The 26,509-nt window shown below is 40.1% G+C and overlaps 1 protein-coding gene across 2 annotated transcripts in view; it reads left to right on the plus strand.

The window, feature by feature from the left end:
- SCG3 (secretogranin III) overlaps positions 1-25,565 on the plus strand; it is a 37,497-nt gene extending 11,932 nt beyond the window's left edge. For both annotated transcript variants that reach the window (XM_082387390.1, XM_082387391.1), the window contains 5 exons: positions 1,461-1,577; positions 5,672-5,755; positions 7,627-7,764; positions 20,795-20,875; positions 25,242-25,565. In XM_082387390.1, the coding sequence (XP_082243516.1) occupies positions 1,461-1,577; positions 5,672-5,755; positions 7,627-7,764; positions 20,795-20,875; positions 25,242-25,360 (539 nt within the window). In that variant the 3' untranslated portion in view covers positions 25,361-25,565. The remainder of the gene's footprint in view (positions 1-1,460; positions 1,578-5,671; positions 5,756-7,626; positions 7,765-20,794; positions 20,876-25,241) is intronic.
- The last annotated feature ends 944 nt before the right edge of the window (positions 25,566-26,509 follow it).

Raw genomic sequence — 26,509 nt, forward strand, 5'->3', positions numbered from 1 at the left:
ATACCAAATATTTATATGGATGTGACCTTGAGCAAATAATGTGATTGCTGAAGTTATTATTTACCTGCCCTTCTCCAGGATTTCTCTCCCCCACCTCTTCTCCCACCTTCCTCTCTCCCAACTTTGTGACTTTTGTGGTATTTTTAAGATTCCACTGTATGGAATATTCTTTATTTTGTGTGTTTTTATCTTTCAGTTTCCTTGACTCCATTCCTTATTGCCTTTATTTTTATAGACTTTTAATTTAAATACGTACACTGAGGTCTTTGATAGTACCCATCTTTTTTACCCAAGGTCTGAACCAATTGAGAAATTTTAAAACAGACAGAAAACCAAAATATCTTTGCTACTGATACAGACCGGGTTGTAGAATGTAGCTTGGTGTGAGAGCCAGCAGTGGGCTTGTCTACTCCCTACCCTCAGTCTAGCTCTTGGAACAGCCAATCCTGGAAGAGTTTGAGTCTGCACAGCAGGCACATTTTTCAGGTCCCTGCCTTCCATTGTTGCAGGGGAACGGAAAGAAGAAAGATTCCAAATCCCCATCCGTCAAGAAAAGTAGACTAATGGCTGTTGGCTACCAACCTCATCTGTGAGGAGGATGAAAAAATGGGGGGAAAGGCTAGAAGTATGTAGAGAAAATCCTTCCTGGCAGCTGAAAGAATAGGGAAGCTGTCCTCTAGCAACTTAGTTTTTCTTTCCTTCAAAAATGGAAATAGATTTTTTTTTCTGATTTTAGAATTAATATAGCCACTGAACTATTATGGAATCATTGGCCATCTTGTTCTATCAAGATACAGAACAGTATGTCAAATATGAAGAGTTTCCCAGAAACCGTTAATAGTGGTTGCCTATAGGAAGTAGGAGCTGTGGGGAGGGAGAGGAAGAGAATATTGCTTTCACTGTTCACTTCTGTACCATTGGAATATTTTCACTATATGCGTTTATTCTTTCAAATGAAATAAATGTTAGAAAGCAATATATACTACTGTTAAAAAATCAACATTGCATTTAAAAAATAAAGAAACATGTGTGTTCCTATTTCAAATATTAAGCTTGATTAATGAAAACAGGTCATTCCTTCCCTCAAAAACATACGACCAGAGTAGAGAAAGGTTGTTGGGTTACCAATCTTCTAACTTTCCTTTTGAGTTTATATTATCTCCGGTTGCAAACTGTCTTTATCATCTACTCTATCAATAAAATATTTTAGATTAAGGTAAACCTTTTTGGAGAAGTCATAATTACCCATTTCTGAAAAAGTTCAGTATACCTGTACATTGTTCTGTATTCCCAATCAAGTCTTGGGCTTTTCAGAAATTAAATATATTTTAGCTGTAAATGGTTTAGCTATAAATGTAGGGAGAACTATTTCAATAAGACGCTGTATTTCATAAATTAACATTGAAAGATGAAGCTATACTCCACTAGTTTTTAAAAAATTATTTTGTCCTTTTATATAGAAAAAGAGGCAAAAGAGAAAGAAACCCTGATTACTATCATGAAAACGTTGATTGACTTTGTGAAGATGATGGTAAAATATGGCACCATATCTCCAGAAGAAGGTGTTTCCTACCTTGGTGAGAGTCCTACCTCTTTTGTTTTCACAGTGGTTGGTTTTCATTGTCCAAAATGAATGAGAGATTTGGGAACAATTATTTTACTAATTTGATAATTTATGCCAAAGTAGCCTGAATCATCTGGGTAATCAGAATTGCCCAGCTTGACAACACATACAAATAAAATTAACCAGACGTTTTCAACTCTTTATATTTATAGATCCAGTTCAAATACAAACATTTCACCTTTGTTATATTTTGTCGTATTCACATGTTCGAATAATCTCCTCAGAGATAATATTATTAAAATTTGACTTTTTTTTTTTTTTCCCAATTGTGTTTGCATGGTTGGGACAAAAAGAGTCTTGATTTTAACCAGTGCGGCCTGTGTGTGGTGAGGAGGAAGGAGCACTGGACTAGGCATCAGAAGTTCTGCTTCCTGGTCCCAGCTCTGCCTCAGACCAGGTCTGTCATGCTGGGGAAGGCACTCACCTTTCTGGGCCTCAGTTTCTGTATCTGTGAAATAAAGGACTCTGTTACCTCTAACCGGGGCTGGTAAACTACTGGCCAGGGGCCAATCTGTCCCATCACCTATCTTTGTATAGCACACAAGCTAAAAATAGCCTTTATATTTTTTTAATGGTTGAAAAAAAAATCAAAATAATAGTGTTTTGTGACATGAGAAAACTACATAAAATTCAAATTTCAGCATCCATAATCAAGTTTTATTGGAACACAGCTGTGCTTCTTTGTTTTAGTGTTGTCCATGGCTACTTTTGTGCTACCATGACAACGCTGAGTAGCTGCATATGGCCCGCAAAGCCAAAAATACTTACTAACTGGCCCTTTATAGAAAAATACTGACTGGCCCTTTGATTCCTTGAACTTTATATATCAGCTGAAACAATCTTTGATTCTGCATGTAGGTTGTTAAAAGAAGAAAAGCCTTTTGTTTTCCTGCTTGGTTTAGTTAATCACCAAATACCGTTTATCTCAGAGGTCCTCTGGGCAAGATGAACTCATGGCCCCTTACTCTGATCACTGATGGGGGAGGGAGAATTAAATGGAAGAGAAAATCTCATAGGATAGTGTAATCCAGAGTTGTTCTGTATAAATGCCATTTTTTTCTACATGAAAACTAGTTTTACTGTTTTTTTTCTGATTATAAAAGAACATATTTATTTTAAAAAATCAGTCAATGCAAAAAGATATTAAAAGACAGTGAAAAATCACTCATAATACTAGCATCCAGGTCACATTCTGATTTATATCCTTCCAGATGTTTCTGTGTGTGTGTGTGTGCGCGTGTGCACGCACATACACATACATACCTATGTCATTTTTATCTTTTATCTTATTTAACAAAAAATGGGCTTAAGTTACACACGGTGCTTTGTGGACTACTTTACCCACTTAATAGTAGATCTAAAACATTGTTTCAAATCAATCATTGTTTCATATCAATACCCTGTGACTCATATTTCACACTTAAGTCATTTATCCTATGGAAATAAATCAGAGATGCCGCAAAGGCTTGTGTGCAAGCCAGATATTTCCACTATTATTTATAGCTGTGCTGTCCAGTGTGATAGTCACATGTTGCTATTTAAATTAACAGTAATTAAAATTAAGCAAAATTAAAAATCTGGTTTCTCAGTTGCTCTAGGCATATTTCAAGTGCTCACTTGCCACAGGTAGCTTGTGGCTACCATACTGAACAGCACAGAAGTGAGTATTTCCATCATTGCAGAAAGTTCTATTGGACAGCACTGGCTTATAGAAACAAAACAATAGAAATAAACTTGCTACCCCACAAGAGGAGACTATATAAATTATTAATTCTTGGGCTTCCCTGGTGGCGCAGTGGTTGTCTGCCTGCCAATGCAGGGGACACGGGTTCGAGCCCTGGTCCGGGAAGATCCCACATGCCGCGGAGCAACTGGGCCCGTGAGCCGCAACTACTGAGCCTGCGCGTCTGGAGCCTGTGCTCCGCAACAAGAGAGCCCGCGATAGTGAGAGGCCCGCGCACCGCGATGAAGAGTGGCCCCCGCTTGCCACAGCTAGAGAAAGCCCTCGCACAGAAACGAAGACCCAACACAGCCAAAGATAAATAAAATAAAAATAAATTTTAAAAAAACCCACAAACTTTAAAAGAAATAAAATAAATAAAAAATAAATAAATTATTAATTCTTATTTAGACTAAATTTTATTTTTTAATGTTTGCGTTTTTAATCATTGTATGTTTATAAATTGTGTTTTAATATTGTTTATAAACAATATTTTATAAACAAATTTTTAATAATTATAGTGTTTATAAACAATAAATAAATAAATATTGTTTATAAAGACTAATGATGGGGGAAATGTTCATGATATACTATTGAATGCTTAAAGCCATTTATAATATGACCTTAATTTTGGTGTTAAAAAATGGATATGCATAAAGAAAGAAAGTTGGAAAAAAAAAAAAGTTGGAAAGAAATATACCAAAACATTATCTGGGCATAGTAAGTGTTATTTTTTCCTTATAATTTTCTGTTCATTTTCGTATATAACTTTTACAATCAGAAAATGAGTTGTATGTAGAGAATTTTTCTGTACAAGCATGTTGGCTTTTGACTGTCACTGCCATGAAGGTACACCCTCAGAGCCTCGAGGGCTCAGGGGCAGCATGGGTAGAAGACAGAGGATTAACTAACCTCCTCTCCTCCATCTCAGCATGTGACAAACAATGATCAGTGATCTACCCTTCTGTTCTGCTCCCAACAATGTATGGTGACTACAAAGTTTGCCAGCTGTGGTCGCTATTTCAAAGAAGAAAGCAGAATGTGTCACACAATAGGATATAGTGATTTTCTTCTCAAAAAGGGATGGGGTAGGGTAGAAGGAAGAATTTTCTTGGGGAGAAGTAATACAAAGTAATAATGGAATCTTTATAGACTAATTGCAAAGAAATGCTTGTTTGCAAATAGCCCTGTCCTATTAGTAAGATGGATATGTGACTGGTTAAATAACTGAATACCAGGGTTGTGGATTCTAATTCATTGACTGCCTTGAGGTGGTCACAGTCTAGATTCCTGCCTGGTAACACCTACAAGATGTTACTCCAAAGAGCAGAATTAGGACAAAGACAAGAATACAGATTTCAGCTTAATATGAATAGAGAAATTCTTGCCCTTAAGACATCTAACATGATGGAGGTGTTAGCTAACCATGGTAATCATTTTGCAGAATATAAGTGTATCAGATCAGTATGTTGTACTGTATCTTAAACTTACACAATGTTCTATCAGTGAAAAAAATATTTTTTAAGACTAACAATAGAACTGGCTGCCTCATGAATTAGCAAGAGCCCTGAATGACAGAAATCCAACTGTTTGGCTTAAGCAACAAGGGAATTTATTTCCTTATGTAACTGAAAAGTCCAGGGGTGGGGGTAGTCTGGCTTCAGGTTTGTGAAGCCCACCACAGTGTGAGGAATCTATCCCTCCCCATCTCACTGACTTTTTGTATGTTGATTCATTCCAGATAAACTGCTCCATTCTGGAAACAAGATGGCTGGTACAGCCCCAATCTCACATCCGCCCAGTATAGTAATCCTAGTGGAAAGAGAGCCTCTTTCTCTTAGCATTGAATCTCACTGGCCTGGCTTGAGTCATGTGCTCCTACTTGAACCAATCACCATAGCCTGAGGGCTGGAGGAGCCAGGCCTGGGTTATTCAGCCACCAGTGGAGCAAATATGCTGAAAGTGGGAGAGGTCTGGGTTCTCCAGAGGAAAATCAAGGTGTAGTTACCAGAAGGTGTTGAGTAGGCCAAAACCACAGCTGTCCATTATAGGCCCCAATCCTGGATGTTTTCTAACAGTGGTCACAGAAATGTGGAAGGGACTTCTGCAATTAACTGAGTAGGAAGCTGAACTTGAGGATCTCAAATTGTATGCCTTTCCATCTTGAGAGTCAATGAAATATAATCCATATCAAAGCCCCTTACTGGCAGTGCTAATATTGTGGAATTGCTGTTGTGCTATTTCTGGTGAGATTTAAACATTTTTAGTAAAACTTTGAAATCGTCTTTTAGGACATAAAATTTTATTTCTTCTCCTCCCCCCTCCAGAAAACTTGGATGAAACAATTGCTCTTCAGACCAAGAACAAGCTAGAAAAAAATGTTACTGACAATAAGAGCAAGCTTTTCCCAGGTATGATTTATTTTAGTATTCTTCCCCCAGCTTTTAGCAAAATAACCCTTTTGAGTGGTAAATCATGAACTTCAATAAACACTGATAAAGAATTACAGATTTCAAAAAGTTTGAAAACCTGAAATCCAACCATGGGATTAAGTAGCTATAACCTTGGCTAGTCAGCACAGAAATTTAATCCCAAGAAGCATTGAAAAGAAATGAGGACTTTGGGCTTCCCTGGTGGCGCAGTGGTTGAGAATCTGCCTGCCAATGCAGGGCACATGGGTTCGAGCCCTGGTCTGGGAAGATCCCACATGCCGCGGAGCAACTAGGCCCGTGAGCCACAACTACTGAGCCTGCGCGTCTGGAGCCTGTGCTCCGCAACAAGAGAGGCCGCGACAGTGAGAGGCCTGCGCACCGCGATGAAGAGTGGCCCCCACTTGCCGCAACTAGAGAAAGCCCTCGCACAGAAACGAAGACCCAACACAGCCATAAATAAATAACTAAATAACTAAAATAAATAAACCCCCCCAAAAAAAAGTTAAAAAAAAATAAAAAAAAAAGAAATGAGGACTTTACTGAAGTGGTGGCTGGTGGGCAAAGGTGAGAGCTATATCACAAGTTGAGCAATCCTTCCTAAAATTCTCCTTTAGGCATCTGTTTTCTCTCCCCAGATCACCACTGTCCCTGACCCTCTGTCCCCTCCTGCTGCTGCCTCCCATGCTGTCCCCTCCCAGCTCTTCTCTCTCCTCTGGGACAGTCTGTGCCCCCGTGTGGTATGATTTATGCCCTTCTCTTGGTTTCTTCACTTCTGCATCTCTACCCATCACCCTGCTTAGCGTGGCGAACACCATGGAGCAGAGCTGTCTGTGCAAAGGAGAATTTCAAGGATGAGGAAGGCGCAAAAATAGAAAAGCTCACAAACTCTTACACTTTAATTTTATGTCCCTATCACAGAAATTATGTACCTATATTTGATAGAATATACAGCCCTTTAAAATGTTTTCAAGCAGTTTTTAATAACCTGGAAACATTCTTCCATAATGATGCTAATGACAAAAGCAAGGAACAAAACTGTGCCACAAGTATGAAAAAAATATGCATCAAAAAAGTATATATATATATACTACAACACTAGTACTGGATGTTTAATGAGACAGTAACTGATTTTTCTTTTTTCCTATTTTTCTGTACTAATAAACCTTTTATTGAAAAAAGAAAAAAGCTTATTAGACTGCTTGACATTCCCTATTTTACTGACTACAGGCATGCATTACCATTGTTTTCAAGGGGTTACCTACTTCAAGTTTTATGATTCTTTAATTCAATATAGGATTTCTAGAAGGAAGTATAGTTATTTTTAAGTGAGAAGTGAGCAAGCGTTATTATTGACAGCAAGGGTCCAGCTTAGGTGCTACTCTGAGTAACAGACTGTTCTTCAGAAACAACATCAAGGAGAGATGGGGCAACTACAGAGTTATTTTCATTTGGAATCAAGACTCAAATTTACTTTGGAAACTGACCTATCCCACTTGAATGCCAACATTGATTAAAAGAAGGAGAATAATCTACACTCTAATAACACAGTGTGGCAGAACAGAAAAAACGCAACCAGAATCCAGAAAGCTGGGGTTGGGGGGTGTTGGCCCAGCTCTTCTGCTAACTCAACGGGTGGCCTTCGGCACATCTCTCCCCACTTTGGGCCTCAGTTTCCTCTTCTGTGAAATGGTGGGGAGGGAGGAGTCACACTAGATAATCACTAACATCTCTTTCAGCTCAAAAAATGATCTGACCTCAAACTATACCTTTTTAATAAAATTTATTTCTACACTAGGAATTAATTAATAGATAGGAAATAGGGTTATAATAGTGCACAATTCTGATTACAGTGCCATCAGAGAAGACTCATGAAGAAACAGACAGTACCAAGGAAGAAGCTGCTAAGATGGAAAAGGAATATGGAACCTTGACGGATTCCACAAAAGATGATGACTCCAGCCCCAGAGGAAAGACAGATGAGCCAAAAGGTATGGAATTGACAGCTCTACGTTGACAATGAAATTGGGGAAGCAAAAACTTTTACTTGAAGGGTCATCCAAAAGCCAAGCCCCACCAAATCAGGGAAATTAACATCATCTGTAAACAGAAGATTCCGCACGTGGTACCTTTATTTGAATAGCAATTTTTTTAATGGTCTTGAGTCTCCTGGAATGGCAAACTGGTTTCATCTTTTGATGGACTTTAACGTCCAATGGGCTTTTGCACTTTGGGAGGAACACTCATGACCATTTGTGCATTGTTCAATGTCCAATTTATGATCTTATGAATTTATTAAGCAATATTCATTTAAACATAATTGACACTCCTCTTAATAGTCACATACTACTTATTTAACAAAGTCATCAAAATTTGTGGATTTAACAAAGCAAGTTTTCTTAATCATTTATACTGATTGCAATCTGACACTTTCAAAGACTTGATTAAAAATCATAAATCAAATATATTACATTTCCTTAAATAACCTAAATACCTTAAAAAGCAAAAAAGCGCACACTAAACTAGCCCAGTAATTATAAAACTTGTTTTTATCCTTATTCTTACACATTCCTGGGGTCAAATTTTTACTCAGCTCTAGTAAGTCTATATGATATAAATTCACATCTTCCAAGGTTTGAGAAACTTTACTATACCCAAAGAAAAAGACCCTATGAAGTTGCAAGTTCAAAGTCATTAACCCTCTGATTTCAGGTCAGGATGCGGGATCTGGTTGCACAGTCCAGTGTTTCAAGCCCCTTTAATTACAAAGTGTGCTGGTTACATCACAGAACATTTATGTCTGTATCTCAGATAGATATTCTTTTTCTGAAACTCAGTGTCTTTACCAGAAGCTGTGAACAGATGGCTTAAACCTACTTTATTTTTTTGTCATGATATATTGAACTCTTTGGTATAACTGGAACCCTATTTATATCTTTTCTGTATCTCATTAGTAGGGTCATCTAGAGGTTTCCTTCCCTCATAGCTGAGGGAATGGGTCATTGCTCTCTTGGGGGAGAGGGTAGCAAGTGCGACATTCAGCTAATTTATCATCTGGAAACACACCATTGGGCTCCCTTTTCATTGTTCATTACATATAATCATTAGTGGCAATGAACTGAGAGACTTTGCTTATTCCTTGCTGTAATATGATATGAGACCACAAAAGCTGATCATGTTCATGGTATAGCTCTTAATTTTGAAGAGACTGCTTGGCCCACATACAAGTTCCCAATTTCTCTTGCTCATACAGATAGAAACAGGTTCACATTCGTACTTGATAATAGACCCATGCTTAACAGTGTCTATGTATTAAGTAGAAAAGAAAGAAGCTAGCTATGTATTTAATATCTTGTAACTTAATAACAGCAATAAAAGTACAAACTATTTCTCTCATATTACTACCCTTTGTTAACACTTTATATTAAATTTCTCCATTTATGTAAGTTGTTCCAGTTAATGATGATAATGACGACGATGATGATTTTTCTGTTTAAATTGGTGTAGCTTGGGCAGTAACCCTGCTTCCAAGTTTCTCCTTTGTCCTTTTTGCCCTGTACCCAGTGGTTTTTAAAGCAGCTATGCTCTCTGGCAACAACAGGCTATTTGTTTTTTAACTGAACTACAGAAAAATGTTGTATTAGTTTTAGGTATACAGCAAAATATATATATATATATTTTTATTCAGATTCTTTTCCATTATAGGTTATTACAAGATACTGAGTATAGTTCCCTGTGCTATACAGTAGGTCCGTGTTGTTTATTTATATATAGCAGTGTGTATCTGTTAATCCCAAACTCCTAAACAGGCTATTCTAGACCTACTCCGAATTTTCCTGTCCCAAAACTTGAAATCAATTCTCCTTCAAAGAGTTCTGGTTCCTTTATGTAGAAAATATAGAAAATCCAACCTGAGTTACATGAGCTCAAATGAGTGGTGATATTGGCCAAAGGTACTGCTTGTATTCCAGTTATTGGGGCTTTTTGACACAGGGCCGAAAAAGAAATTTTTTCTTAATATATCAAGTTCATGTCGATTTTTCCTATATCATGAAGTTTTAGATTATTACACCCTTCTTCTCTCTAGGATGGATTTCATAGACCACCACAATTTTCTCCTATATTGACATTACTGACATATGAACTCTAATTGTTTGCTAGTAGCCTATGTTGGGAAAGGTTATGAGGTTGCTTCTGGACTCAGGAGGAAAGAATGTTGCGATGATTAATTAATAATGTTTGTCATGGGCATGGAAACGAGGAATTGGTGATATATGTGTCGCCTTTGCTGACCAGTCATGCTGCCTGGATACTTCCAATCAACCCTAGGCTCACTTTGGATGAGTGGTAAACTTTTTTTAATATCTTTTTAAAATTATAGTAAAATATACATAACATGAAATTTACCATTGTAGCATTTTTAAGTGTACAGTTCAGTGGCATTAAGTACATTCATATCATTGTGCTACCATCACCACCATCCATTTCCAGAACTCTTTTCATCTTGCAAAATTGAAACTCTAAACTCATTAAATAGTAACTCCCCATTCCCCATCCCTCTTCAGCCCCTGGCAACCACCATTCTACTTTCCGTCTCTATGAGTTTGATTACTCTAGGTACTTCAGATAAGTGGAATCATGCAGCATTTGTTCTTTTGCGACCAGCTTATTTCACTTAACATAATGTCCTCAAGCTTCATCTATGCTGTAACGAGTGTCAGAATTTCCTTCCTTTTTCAGGCTGAGTAATAGCCCATTGAATGTATATACCACATTTTGTTTATCCATCTATTTGCCTATGGACACTTGTGTTGCTTCCACATTTTGGCTATTGTAAATAATACTCCTCTGAACAAATATCTCAAGACTAAAAAATATTCAATTTGGTCAGGGGGAATATTCCTAGAAGTAGAATTTCTAGATCATATGATAATTCTATTTTTAATTTTTTGAGAAACCACTGTTTTCCATAGTGGTTTCACCCTTTTACATTCCCACCAACAGTGTGCAAAAGTTCCAGTTTCTCCATATCCTCACCAACACTTTTATTTTCTGGTGGTTTTTTGTTTTGTTTTGTTTTTATGGTGGCCATCCTAATGGATGTGAGGTGGAGGATGAGTAGTAAACTTTTGAAAGATAGCTAAGCAGGAAAAGAGTGGTCCTGTGGCCTGAGATAGAGAGCTAGGAATTGGGCAGCACAAAGGACTACAGCTCAGTGTGCCTGGATCATCTCCTCCGGGAGCAACCCACGTGTGATGACCATCCTTCCCTAGAACAGAGCAAGCCATATCTATCTAGGTCAACTGACTCGCCGAGGCAGTATACTCATTGCTTAGGACGACACCTTATGTCGCTGTGCAAATATCCCTAGGAATGGGTGCTACCAGGTCTCTTACTTGTTTTAGGAAAGCATTATGTAAAAAAGGAATATGAAGGAGTTGATTCTTGGTAGCCCACTACTTCCTATTTAGGGTGTGAGTGTGTGGAGACTAATGATGAGGTTGGATTTCTCATTAGGATTTCCATCAGGTAATAACGGGGAGAGAGAAGAGTAAAACTCCATCCAGTTAGTGTTAATCTTTGTAATGGCTCTCCTGAAACATTAGGAAAAGTGTAGGGATTGGGGCTAAAATTAGTCCCCCCCCCCATTATTTAGAGACTTAATTTACTCATGCTACCCCTGATCATATTTACTCTGGGATAAGAAAAACTGATTCTAGTATGGTTTAGAAAACACCAAACTGAGCTTAAGCCAAGGGCCAACATTTCTTGGAAAAGATGTAATTAATGCCCAAAAGGACATATTATGACATGTATCTTTGTATTCACAGTTGCTTTATTTGCACTTTTCTCAAAGGCTATTTTGCGTCTCTATTATAAAACCCAGGGAGAAAACACCTGTTGTCTCTAGGCAGAAAAATAAAAGAATCTACGTGGGTGAAGGCAGGGTTGGCTGGGTTTCTTGAGACATTTATTCAGCAATAAATAAACATTTATTCCAATGGCATGTCTGGCACTGTGCTCAGAAAGCTACAGAAGGAATTTAAGGACCAATGCCTGCCTTGAAGGACTCAGGCAAGCTCTGAAATGACCTAAGAATAGAACTTAAGTCATATGTAGGCAAATACAACACAAGCCACATATGTCTCTCCCTTACTGATGAGTCAGCAGCGTGCAGAAGAGGCTCCCTTCAGAGAGAAAGCTGGAGGACATTACAGAGCAGAGCAAGAGATGAGGTAATAGCTAAAACCACTTAAGGAAATAATTATAAGCAGGACACATTGGCAGGAATATCTGTAGGGAGTCTGTTTTGGTCTTGCGATGTGAAGTGATGGCCCCATCCAACAAAAGCAAATATTGATTAACCATGCCAAGCATATGCTGAGGCCTGTGAGGAAGAGGAATAACAACAACAACAAACTACATTTATGTCACTCTTCAACTTACAAAGCAAGTTTACATGCATCTCACTTCAGGCTAAATGTAAAAAATCCAATTTAATTACCAGTGATGAAAAATGACACGTTCACCTTTGAAAATATTTTTAGACTATTTAAACCCTTGCTTTCTACAGGGACTCACACTAAGAATAATATTTTAAGATATCGATTTCTAGTTGGTGCAGTTATTTGAATGATTTGATAATTATTCCTAAATATAGGGATATGCCAATGAAGTCAAATTTACTCCAATTTCAACCATATCTATAATGGTGCTTAATTTTTCAAATAAATTGCTCTCTGGAGACCGAAGAACTTTAAAGTTTTATTCCATGATCTAAGTGGGGCTCTTTTTGCCAGTTTGATGTTTACTCATTCACTTCTGCTCTATGAGTCACTGAAAATCTTCTTAAAAAATCATCCAAGGGGTGAAATAAGCATTACAATACCCATAAACTCATTCCAATGCTATCATTTGTCAAGTTTATGGCTAGATAATGGAATTAAGATGAAAAGGTCATCGCTAAGATAACTTTCCCCTAAATATCCTATCATCCCCCCCTTTTTTTTTTTAATCTTTAAAAAAATTTATTTATTTATTTATTTTTGTCTGTGTTGGGTCTTCGTTGCTGCATGCGGGCTTTCTCTAGTTGCAGCGAGCAGGGGCTACTCTTCATTGCAGTGTGTGGCTTCTCATAGCAGTGGCTTCTCTTGTGGAGCATGGGCTCCAGGCATGCGGACTCACTAGCTGTGGCTCGTGGACTCTAGAGCACAGGCTCAGTAGTTGGGGCACACAGACTTAGTTGCTCTTCGGCATGTGGGATCTTCCCAGACCAGGGCTTGAACCCGTGTCCCCTGCACTGACAGGTGGATTCTTAACCACTGCGCCACCAGGGAAGTCCCCCCGTATCTTCTTTACAGAAGCCAGAAAAGAGAAAACAGCTTATTTAATTAATAAATTGATAATAAGTTGACTAACTCACGGGGATGCTTTTATTTTTAAAGCAACACAGGAGGGGAAAATTCGTGTCTTTATTCAAGCCCCAAGGCATTCTGTTGGAAATGTCCAAAAATAGTGAGGCCGTCTTCTTCCCTATGAGTCAGCAAGTGTGCCAGGAGCTAAGGCAGGCCAGAGACCTACCACCAACACAGGATTTTCCAGGACAGCAAAGGAGAATTTCTCCCCATATACAGAAACCGCGGATCTTCTTTTCAGAATTAACTCCTTAATTTACAAATAAGTAAACCAAGCCTTAGAAAATGAACAGTCTCGCCCAAGAGCTCATAGGCAAAGAGTGGCAGAGCTGGGGCTTGAACTTCTGTCCCTTGACTCCCACCAGCACTCATCCCAGCATCCCATGCTGCATCTCGCAGGCACGTCAAATGGCATCATTTTGCACAAGTTCTTTTTTTTTTGGCAGCGCCATTCGGCTTGTGGGATCATTATTATTATTTTTGGGGGGGGGGGCTGCGTTGGGTTTTTGTTGCTGCCCGTGGGCTTTCTCTAGTTGTGCGAGTGGGGGCTACTCATTGTTGCAGTGCACGAGCTTCTCATTGCTGTGGCTTCTCTTGTTGCAGAGCATGGGCTCTAGGCTCGCAGGCTTCAGCAGTTGTGGCACGTGGGCTCAGTAGTTGTGGCTCGCGGGCTCTAGAGCGCAGGCTCAGTAGTTGTGGTACACGGGTTTAGTTGCTCTGCGGCATGTGGGATCTTCCTGGACCAGGGCTGGAACCCGTGTCCCCTGCATTAGCAGGCGTATTCTTAACCACTGTGCCACCAGGGAAGCCCAGCTTGTGAGATCTTATTTCCCTGACCAGGGATTGAACCCAGGCCCTCGGCAATGAAAGCGCCAAGTCCTAACCACCGGACCACCAGGGAATTCCCACAAAAATTCTTTAATTGAATGGCTCTGGGGCCCACCTTGACATCCATGATACCAGTATCAGTTGCTTTGTTCAAACCTATAATCATATAATCTTTACTATATGGAATTTTAAGCATTATATCAAACAATTTTCATAAGCACTCTTTTCAAACATCTAATATCTTTAGTATATCCAATATTCAGTAGGTTAAAGCTATTGATTTCTACAGAGTTGTTTGTTTTGTCTTGGTTTGGTTTGGTTTTTTTGAGGGGGATGTTTGCAGATCAGGGGAGCATATCAGGATCAGGACAAATTCATGTGTAATAAAGGATATTTCTCTTGCAGGGCTGAGAACCAGAACAGCCAGAAAAATAGGGCTGCATCTTGACTCTGGCCCTCTTCCCATCTGCTTCAGCATATGTTTTAAGGCTTGTGCCATATTACCTCAGCCATGAGCTATTTTTTTCCAAAGGAAGCTGAAATTAATTTGAAAAAAATAGGCCAGTTTTCCAAAGTGGACTCTCATGGGCTTTTAATGCACACTGTGTAAATAGAAGATTTGCTTTACAGCTCACGAGAAGAGAAAATGTAAACAGGAACCAGCTGCTTGTCTCTAAGAGCAGAGGAACACCTGCTTTTATTCCCGTTGTTTCCAGTGCCCCAGCAAATGTGTGGAGGTCCCACCACTGGTGGCAGTGGTTCCCAAACTTTGCCCCACATTCGAATCATCTCAGGATTGCTTTAAAAAAATCCTGATACTTAGTCCCTCCTCCAGATATTCTGATCTATTTGGTATGAGGAGTTACCCGGGCATCAGAACTTTTAAAGCTCCCCCAAGTGATTCCAATGTGCAGCCAAGCTTGAGAACCACTGCCTGTTGGCCAGTTTGGTAATGACAACAACAGTCACTAAATCTCTAGTCGAAAAGGTGAATTTTTACCCAGTTCCACTCATTAGAGGTTCCAGATTCATTCTGGTTCAAGATCAGGCTCTGACCCTTACTCAGCTGTCTGCTTGGGCACATCACTTAGCCTCTCTGAGCCTGAGTTCCCTCATGAGTAAAATGGGAACAATAATGCTTATTCCATAGAGCTCTGTGAAGATTAAGTGACACATGGATATAGTATGTTTAGCACATTGGTAGGTGTTTTATTTATTTATTTATTTATTCATTTTTGGCTGCGTTGGGTCTTCGTTGCTGCGCACGGGCTTTCTCTAGTAGCAGTGAGCAGCAGCTACTCTTTGTTGCGGTGCACAGGCTTCTCATTGTGGTGGCTTCTTGTGGAGCATGGGCTCTGGGTGCTTGGGCTTCAGTAGTTGTGGCACGTGGGCTCAGTAGCTGTGGCTCGCGGGCTTAGCTGCTCTGCGGCATGTGGGATCTTCCTGGACCAGGGCTCGAACCCGTGTCCCCTGCATTGGCAGGAGGATTCTGCCAATGCAGAATCCACCTGCCAATGTGCCACCAGGGAAGCCCTCGTAGGTGTTTTAAATTGTTTCTGATGTAATTATCATTTAAATTCAGAATCCATTGAATTTCAAGTCTTGTAAATAAACAATTCATTTTTTGAGGAAGGAGGGAAGGAAGGAAGGAAGGAAGGAAGGAAGGAAGGAAGGAAGGAAGGAAGGAAGGAAGGAAAGAAGGAAGGAAGGAAGACTTATACCATTTATTCTTTTTAAAAATTGTAGTTTCCCTAGTTTGGATTCCATGCTCACCAAACAATCTTCTGATTATGATTGGCTTCTATATAAGAAGCCTTCATCCATTTACTCACTCAACAAATATTTACTTAGTGCCTATTGTGTATTAGGCTTTATTCTAGGCATGGGAGTACATCAGCAAACAAGAAATATTTCTAAGGGAGGAAGACAAATAATAAGCTTAATAAATAAACTATGTGATACGGTAGAAAGTGATACATACTATGGATAAAACTAAAGCAGAAAATGGGAATGAGGGTGATGGGGGCGGGGGGATTCTATTTTAAGTTAGAGAAACAGCACTAATCATGTATGTTATGATCCACAAGATAGTAGTCTTTTAATGGATTACAGTCTAGCTTTCTTTAAGCTGCAGTAAACTCAGTCTTTATTGTGGAATGATAATGTTAATATGGTGAATAAAATTATTTTTCATGCACTTCATACTTCTAAAAATTCAACACCATTTTTATAGGTAATTGGTCACTGAGCAGAAAGCAACCTGACAAGATGACGCTGAGTCCCCTACTTCCAATTGTCTTAGGTTGGGTTCCCTCCAAAGCAGACCTAGAGGAGGACTTGAGGTGGAGTTTTTAATTGGCAGGTGACCCCAGGAAGCTCTACTGGAGGATAGGTCCATGAAACAGGGAAAGGAAAGAAGCCACTGTGGTGTGTTAATGAGCAGACTTCAGCTGTGGGTGTGGGGCTCAGTCCCGTGAGGACCTCTGGGGACCATGTGGACCGAGCCCGAGGAGTGAGGAAGCTGGGGTGTGTATCTGCCAATCCTGTCCATCACTGGCTGAGGGCTCCTCTATTAGCATATCTAAAATACGGGAAGCATGAGGGTGGGGAATCAACAGTGTCTGCTACACTATGGCCAAAACCTCATATTTATACTTTACCCTCCTAATTCAGAATTTTTAATATAGTGCCTAAACAGAGTCTAAGCTGGGATATTCCTTTTCCCAAATAAGCTCTCCACAGGGTGTGGAGAAAAGGGAACCCTCCTACGTTGTTGGTGGGAGTGTAAACTGGTGCAGCCACTATGGAGAACAGTATGGACGTTCCTTAAAAAACTAAAAATAGAACTACCATATGATCCAGCAATCCCACTCCTGGGCATATATCTGGAAAAAACCATAATTCGAAAAGATACATGCACCCCAATGTTCATTGCAGCACTATTTTCAATAGCCAAGACATGGAAACAACCTAAATGTCCATCGACAGATAAATGGATAAAGAAGATATGGTACATCACTCAGCCATAAAAAGGAACAAAATTGACTTATTTGTAATGAGGTGGATGGAACTAGAGTCTGTCATACAGAGTGAAGTAAGTCAGAAAAAGAAAAACAAGTACCGTATGCTAACGCATATAATATGGAATCTAAAAAACGGTATTGATGAACCTAGTGGCAGGGCAGGAATAAAGACGCAGACATAGAGAATGGACTTGAAGACACGGGGAGGGGGAAGGGGAAGCTGGGACAAAGTGAGAGAGTAGCATTGACATATATACACTACCAAATGTAAAATGGATGGCTAGTGGGAAGCAGCTGCATAGCACAGGGAGATCAGCTTGATGCTTAGTGACGACTTAGAGGGATGGGATAGGGAGGGTAGGAGGGAGGCTCAAGAGTGAGAGGATTTGGGGATATATGTATACATATAGCTGATTCACTTTGTTGTACAGCAGAAACTAACAACATTGTAAAGCAATTATACTCCAATAAAGATGTTTAAAAAAAAGATGTGGTATGTAAATGGAATACTACTCAGCCATAAAAAAAATGAAATAATGCCATTTGCAGCAACATGGATGGACCTAGAGATTATCATACTAAGTGAAGTAAGTCAGAAAGAGAAAGACAAATATCATATATCACTTATATGTGAAATCTAAAATATGACACAAATGAACTTATCTATGAAACAGAAACAGACTTATAGACATAGAAAACAGACTTGTGGTTGCCAGTGGCAGGGGAGGGGATGGATTGGGAGTTTGGGATTAGCAGAGGCAAACTATTATATATAGGATGGATAAACAACAAGGTCCTACTGTACAGCTCAGGGAACTCTATTCAGTATCCTGTGATAAACCATAATAGAAAAGAATATGAAAAAGAATGTTTATATATGTGTGCATATATATAAATGAATCATTTAGCTGTACAGCACAAATTAACACAACATTGTAAATCAACTATACTTCAATAAAATAAATTTTAAAACTTAAAAAAAATTAAAAATAAGGGGACTTCCCTGGTGGCACAGTGGTTAAGAATCCTCCTGCCAATGCAGGGGACAGGGGTTCGAGCCCTGGTCCAGGAGGATTCCACATGCCGTGGAGCAGCTAAGCCCGTGCTCCACAGCTACTGAGCCTGCAGTCTACAGCCCGCGAGCCACAACTACTGAGATCACGTACCACAACTACTGAAATCCGTGCACCTAGAGCCCGTGCTCCGCAGCAAGAGAAGCCACAGCAATGAGAAGCCCACGCACCGCAACAAAGTGTAGCCCCTGCTCGCTGCAACTAGAGAAAGTCCGCGCGCAGCAGTGAAGACCCAATGCAGCCAAAAATAAAAATAAATAAATAAATTTATTTAAAAAAATAAGCTCTCCATATTAGGATATAATATCATAGGTAAGATTGTGGGAAGAATGCTTAAAGTTACTCAAAGAGCAAGACTTTCTTTATTTTTTTTAACATCTTTATTGGAGTATAATTGCTTTACAATGGTGTGTTAGTTTCTGCTTTATAGCAAAGTGAATCAGCTATACATATACATATATCACCATATCTCCTCCCTCTTGTGTCTCCCTCCCACCCTCCCTATCCCACCCTTCTAGATGGTCACAAAGCACCGAGCTGATCTCCCTGTGCTATGTGGCTGCTTTCCACTTGCTATCTATTTTACATTTGGTAGTGTATATATGTCAATGCTACTCTCTCACTTTGTCCCAGCTTACCCTTCCCCCTCCCCGTGTCCTCAAGTCCATTCTGTATGTCTGCGTCTGCCATCTGCGTCTTTAGAGCAAGACTATTTTCACACATCCCCAAAAGTTTCAGAAGCCCTAATTACCTCATGTGCTAATGACAAATCATTATTATCTATTCATTAAAGCAAGCCCTATGAGAACCACTAATTTGATTTAAATTCTTTAAAAATAACGAAGTTGCATTCTTTAGAAATAGTCTAAGATTTCTTTCCTTCTTCAAAATGCTTTTTTCTAACCGAATTAATTTGAAATAATGCTGTGTTTTTTGGTTTTGCTTTTTGTTTGTTTTGTTGTTGTTACCAAATCTGATGACCTTCTTAGCAAATGGGCAACAGACTATGAAAATCTCTACATTCATTGTGCTGCAATGTTATAACATCAGTCAGGAGGACATTGGTCTTTCACATGCTCTAACATTCTTAAAAGCAAAGAATTAAAATCATTTACACAGGCAATTGAACTGAATAGGGGCTGAAAATTGTGGCTCTCTCCTTTTGTCCACTTACCCCTTTTTGCAAAGGAGTTTCTTTGTGCTTCACTGGGGACCAGGTAACATGGAACCCCAGTGGTGACGTAAGAGCTCACAAGATCAGGAAGAAAGATGCTCAGGAAGTCACTTAAGTAAATGTTGTGGTGGAAATTGGAACATCAGCAAATCTTAAGGCAATGTTACTGTTCATGGACTGTAGTCAGATGTACCCAGATTCAAGCCTGGCTCTACTACTTACTAGCCTTGTGATCTTACTTCACAAGGCTAGTAAGTAGTAGCCTTACTTCCTCTCTCTAAGCCTCAGTTTCTTCACCTCTAAAATGGGGATTAAATAGGACTGCGTCAAAAGGTTGTTGTGAAGAATGAAAGAGAGAATGTATTTTGGAGCACAAAACACAGCCCCTGGCACATAGTAAGCACACAGTACAGGTAGCTCAACCAAGAGGTCTGGGCAGTAGACTAGGGGTAACAGGGTTCAAAGGGGGTTCAGAACAGGTGGTCACCACACTGAGCTCTGACAGCCATTGCTTCTGCAAAGGCCCTGGACTTTAAAGGCCTCTTTTCTTAGGCCATCCGGTACTCTCCAGATCACCTGATCTCTTGGTGCAGACACTCTGAGCATTAGGGACCCACCTGATTAAGGGGATGGTTGATTTCTTTGAGACAGAACAAAGGTACATCAGTGCTCATGTCTGAGTACAAGTCTTATCTTTCAGATAGTGCAGGTAACAGAAACTTGGCCAGACTAGAGTCCAAATTTCACCTCTGTTATTTCCTGTATGGCCTCAGCCAAATCACTTAGCTTCTCTGAGCCTTAGTTTCCTCATCTCTAAGTTAATGATCATACCCACTTGCAGACAACAAGGCATCTAAAGGGTGTCACAGGGCGGGTGCTTCAGTGATGCCTGGTATTCTCCTGCCACACTTAAAGCCCATCAGAGAATGTTTACATCCAGGGGAATTTTACTAGAAGGAGTTCTAAGTTTTACTATCCAGCCTTGAAATGAGGTTCAGGTCTCTTCTTCATCTGAGTTTTTACATACTCCCTAACAGATTGGGCAGAAGACCTGTATAGCAGCTTACACAAAGCCACAAACTTGGACTTACTTATCATTTATTTGGTGATGGAGTCTTAAGTATCTGCCACTCTGATTCAGTTCTTGACCTGATAATACTCTTCAGTTTGAAAGAACCATCCCTAACTGGAAATGACCCAATCTGAGACTGGTAGGGACCCACCCATCCAGTGAACTGAATCAAAACTCTTCTCTGCCAGGACATCAAACTGTATTTATTTGTGTTGGCGGATAATGGCCTCTTGACATTGCCAGCCTGGATCTGCCTCCTGGACTCTTATCCCACCCACCCACAGAAATATTCACACCACCTACTTAGGGACAGTCCCCACCAAGTGCTTGATAAGTCCAATATTTGTTCATGGTCTCAAACATAAGTGTGGTCTTTAAAAAGGGATGCAGTGATATTTTTATGAGTGTTTAATATGGGTTCTCTTGCCTTTTCCAGGGAAAACAGAAGCCTATTTGGAAGCCATTAGAAAAAATATTGAATGGTTGAAGAAACACAACAAAAAAGAAAATAAAGAAGGTAAGGAATTAGTGTCATTATAAATTGCAAACTTCACCAATTTGTCAGGAGCTCTTAGTTTTTATTTTTTTATTTTATTTTATTTTTTTTTTGGCCGAGCGGCTTGTGGGATCTTAGTTCCCCAATCAGGGATTGAACCCGGGCCCACGGCAGTGAAAGCATGGAGTCCTAACCACTAGACCGCCAGGGAATTCCCAGGAGCTCTTATTAAAGATTCCCACAATCAAAGTAGGCTAAAGTCCCCTCTCAGAGCCCAAAAGACTCTAGGTGCTTCTCAGATGCGGAAGGGAATAGACCTCCATTTCTCTTATTTTTCAAATCAGCCTTTCAAGCAAAGGCATTTTCTTTTCTTTTCCATTTTATTATAAAAAATGTCAAACAGGAGCAGAGAACAGTATAATGAATTACCATGCATCCATTACCCACCGTCAATAATTATCAACATTTTGCCAATCTTGTTTTGTGTACCCACCCGCCCCCCTTCTCTTGGAGTATCTTAAACAATGATGTTTCCTGAGCACGTATTAGGTGCACCCTGCAGTCACAAAGGTAGCCGCTCACTTAGTTAAAACAAAACACAACCAGACTCTGTTCTGAGTGCCAGAGATGTGAAGGACCATAAGATGCAGCCCCTCACCCCCTGCCAGGTTGCTCACACCATCAATAAACCTCCGGCGGGCCCTGCTCAGGGCTAACACAGATAACATGGTGGTGCAAAAGAGATGAGAGGAGGGGGCACATCTCCTTACATCGGGAGAAAGAGCTGCAGGAAAGCCTTTGCTGGAAAGGCAAGGAAGAATTTACGAGTGAGGAGAGATAGAGGCAGAGGGAACACTGGTGCAAAGACATGAAGGGACAAAAGAGAGTGATGTATTACGGGAACTGGAGCCAGTTTTCCAGGAGCACTGAGGTCTGCAGACAGGGCTGGGGAGGTGGGCAGCGGCCAAGTCAGGAGGAGGCTTGTGCACCCTGCAAAGGAGGTTAATTTTAGCCCAAGGGCTTAAAATTAGGGCTTAATTAGGTTAAGGACTGAGAAATCTCTCTGGCAGCAGTATGGTTACAGATTGAAAAAATAAAACCCCAGAAACCAGGCAAGAGATGGGAAGTAAGGATCTGGAGCAGATATAATGCGGCTTAAACCAAGGCAAAGCAGAGGAAATAAAGAAGGGAGAGGCTCAAGAGCTCTGTGGAGAGAGGATTCTAGTATGATTCCCAGGTGTCTGGCCAGAGCAGTTGCAAAGTGATGCTTTTTAAATGAGATTAGCAGTGCTTTTCAAACTTGAAAATGCATTCAAATCACCTGTGGAGCTTCCAAATATCCTAATGCCCACAAGACCACTAAATCAAACTTGAGGGGCAGGACCCAGGCATCAGTATTTTTTAAACTTTCAGGATTCCACTGGGCAACCAAGTTTGAAAACCAGTGAGACAGAACACAGTGGGAGCAAGAGGTATGTATTTTCAGCACCCCTTTAGCCTGTGATCGTACAAGTTGAGTGAGATGGAAACAATTATCAGGTCTTCACACATACTTTATTTGGTTCAAAATGATACGAATTTCTGGGCTATCAGTTCCATTAAAATTCACATGAACCATATTTCATCAAATCTGTCATTGATTGAAAAATGCACCATTGTTTCATGTACCACTACAAAAGAAAAATTAGAACATGCCATCAATTATGGCAAAGACTTTAAAAATTTTTTAAAGTTTATCTTAGTGTAATACAGTGTGTACCAAAATGCATTCTGAAACCAATGTAAATTGTAGGGACCAACCATTTAGAGTATTCATGTTATTTCTTTCACTGACTAACACATGAATCTGACTCCTGGTCATAATCAGCAACATCCTGCAATTCAGTCTTCCAGTTCCAGAAACGCCCAACCTAGTAAATCATGGAACTCTAGTGCATGCTTATTGAAGGCTCTGTGAGCAAGCTTCCGAATGACAGTGGTGGGTATGAGGCTCCCTTCTGCCTCCAGGAAGTGAGGGTGACATGCAGTTCACCCTTCTGAAGGCAGAAACAGAGAGCTCTTCTTCCCCTGCCTTCATATGTGCTCTGCCTGACTTGGGCCATCTGTCAAAGCCTGTGGGGACCCAGTCCTAGAGCCATACAGCTTCTGCAGCTGTGGGAGCAGGAAGTCTTACTATTAGTTCTGACCTTCCTTAACCTCTGCAGATGCCCTTTGCTTGACAGGGGCCTGGGTGACCTGAATCTCCTTCCCAAATCCAGGAAAGGGAAGTCCATGTGATGTGACAGTGAGGAAGATGATGAAATCTTATGGAGCCTTAAAAAGAAAGTCTGTACTTTTAGAAAAGTGAATTATAGCCCTTATCTCTTTTGAGCCTTACAGCCTTAAAACCTCTTTTAAGTAGAAAGTTAGCTACTCCTGGTGTACTCTAACAGCCAGCTAGGGCAGAGCTGGGATGGACTCCAATGGCCTTTCCTCTGCACCATGCCAGTTTTCCCATGGCACACAGTGACAGCCATGTCATCAAGAGACCATTTTTCCATTTCAAAAGAAAGCAAAATATTTTCCTGTTTGTCCATTCAAATCACCTGGACCACTTCACAGCTGTTTTGGGGAGTCTGCCTTTTGTCCCACTAAAGATACTGACCCAGAACCGATTCTGAAGAACCAGTGATGATTAAAAGGTGCCCCTTTGTGCCCTATGAGTCGGTGAGGAATCAGCTCGGGAGGTGCACACAGAATGTACACTCAGCCTGATTCTCTAACTCGCGCCTGAGAGAAAGGGAAAGTCAACAACCAAAACAAAACTGAGCCTCCAAACACTTATTGAATGTTCTGCACGTGTTAGATGCTTCATAGTCACTACTTCAAGGCCGTAGAGTGGTCAAGGCAGTGACTACAGACAGACCTGAATTCAGAACCTGACTCTATTATGACCAGAGCAAGTGACTTACCTCCTCTGTCCTGTTTCTTCATCTCTGAAACGGGGACGCTAATGCTTTCCTCATGGGGTTTTGTGAGGAGCAAATAAGATGATGGTTGTAAAGTGTCCAGTGCTGGGAGTTCTCTCTTCCATTCTCATGGCCAAGCCCAAACTGAAAGGAGCAAATGCCCTCCTGGGTGGAGAGGAAACAACCTCTCTCTGAGCCTCAGCTCAGCGTGGTATGATAAACACCTGGTGCTTGTACAGAGGTCCTTCAAGTCTGGTTTTCCTTTCATGCAGGGGCTTAAAGATGCCCAAGTGACCCAGGTTCAGCTTCTATTCAGGGTAGCTAAAGGTGGCCATGGAATGCTCTGAGCTTTTGTATCCCCCTCTCTCCTTTCTCCTCCATAGGATGTATTGTATGTAGCCATTAAAAATGGTGTTTCTGAGGAATATCAATGCTCACTGTAAACTGAGTGAAAGGAATTAGGTATAAGGTTGAATGTACCCTGTGATCATAACTGTGTTGAGAAAGATACATCCAAAAGCTAAAAGGAAACAGAACAAAATATCCATTCTGGTTATCAATGATTCATAGAATTCAGGTGATTTAAATTTTATTTTCATGTTTCTGTATTTTCCATATTTTAAAACAATAAGCATATAACACTTAATCAAGGGAAGATGTGGGGTTTTTTTCAAGCCTTCAGAAAGATGGCACCAGCAGCCTCCTTACTTGGTTGAGGATCTCTTTGTTTTTTGTGGACGGTTCAATGGTTTACCTAAATTTTTTGTTTAAGTAGGACAGAGGAACCACAAAGAGGTTATGGTTTCGTTTTTCACTCCATGCATGTAATTCAAACAACATGAAAATCAAGGTAATTCTTAATATGGAAAAAAAAAGTGGGTTGTCACAGCAACATGGGCTTAACCAGTGTAACAAGTTCAAGTCAGAACACCTGGTTCTGATCATAACTTTTACTAGCTGTGTGACCTTGAATAAGGCACTTAAGCTTTAGGGTCTTGTTACCCCAAGTGTGTTTCCTGAACCAGCAGCATCAACATCTCCTGGGACCTTGTTTAAAATGCAGAATCCGGGGCACCACCTCAGGCCTACTGAATACAAATTTGCAACTTTCCAAAAGCCCCAGGTGATTGGTATAAATATTAAAGTTGTCCAAGGCCTGGTTTATGAGCCTGTTCCCTCTCTGGTCAAATGAGGGCTGTTCTCCCCACCTGAACACCTCGAAAAGTTGTGATGAAGATCAGATGGGATAACATAATGCGTGTAAACATGATTTGAAGCTGCAAACTACAGCACAAATGCCAAGAACTAAAATGCCTTCCAACGTGAAAGACAGGGCATGGTAATGATGTTCTACAAAATGCTTCTTCGTTAATGGTAATCACTGTAATGGGCTGTGCTTTCCTTATCTTTGCTCATGATACTCTAATGATATTTTCCAGATTATGACCTTTCAAAGATGAGGGACTTCATCAACCAACAAGCTGATGCTTATGTGGAGAAAGGCATCCTTGATAAAGAAGAAGCCGATGCCATTAAGCGTATTTACAGCACCCTGTAAAAATGGCAAATGACCCAAGAGTCTTTTAACTGTTTCAGAAAACATAGTGTAGCTTAAAACACTTCTAATTCTGTGATTAAAGTTATTTTGACCCAAGGATTATTAGAAAGTGCTGAATTTACAGTAGTTAATCTGTTAGAAGTGGTTAAAACATAGCTTTCTTGCCATAAAAACTATCCAAAAAGTAAAGTTGTACGTAAGCTGAGATTTTGTATATAGAATCCTTATTTCCTTATAGATTTACATTTTACAAGCAGATATATGTTGCTTTGGAAAAGCCTGTAATGGACTGAACTTAAAACTGAACCCTCATCCCACTGTGTCACACATACAAGCACCCCCTGAAGAATTAGGGGGTTCTGTTTTCAAGGCATGCTGCGTACCAAAGCACCTCATAGGATATCTCTGTTATGTCATTTCCATACCTCTTCGCTTTGGGGAGTTGAAATAAATTCACATTTCCTCATAGCCTCTATAGCTTAAAGTATAGCTATCTGCTTTTCGCCTGCTCCTGCTGGCTCTTTATCAGGCCCAATGGCACAGAAAGGAACCTGAAAAATGGGCATAGGATTTGCTGGATTTATTAACAATTCCCCCCCACTCTCAACATTTTCTATTAGTGAGTTTGCAGACATTGAGTTTTTCTCTTAAGAGGGATACCTACCTGTGTACTCTCCAAGATAAATGAGGTCATAAATGCTACATAAAGCAAGATAAAAATTGATGCCAGGCCTGAGTTATCTAAACGGAATTTGATCCAAGCCAAGATTTCTCAACAGAGAACAAGAGGGCCAGGAAGCAGGGTAGATATAGAGATAAAAATCATTCCCTCCCCTGGGAACCACAGCTGGTAGATGAGTTTCCCTAGAGGACAGGGTTAATGAATGTCAGATCCCTGCAACCCCTCTTCCTCGGCCACCACCACCAACACAGTCCTGGAAACAACACACAGTGACCCAAGGTCCTCCGGAAGTGTTAATGCTTCGAATTAACAAACCAAAGAATGCTTTGAAAATGTTATTATTCAGTATAAATTAATTACATAAATATTTTTCTATACATTTCTGTTGAAAATCATAAAAATAACTTAATGCTTTGTATATCAGCTGTCACTACTTCAGATGGCTTCTGACACCTGTCTTGAACGTC

Source organism: Balaenoptera borealis, assembly GCF_965194805.1.
Source record: "Balaenoptera borealis genome assembly, chromosome: 3".
NCBI classification, from domain to species: Eukaryota; Metazoa; Chordata; class Mammalia; order Artiodactyla; family Balaenopteridae; genus Balaenoptera; species Balaenoptera borealis.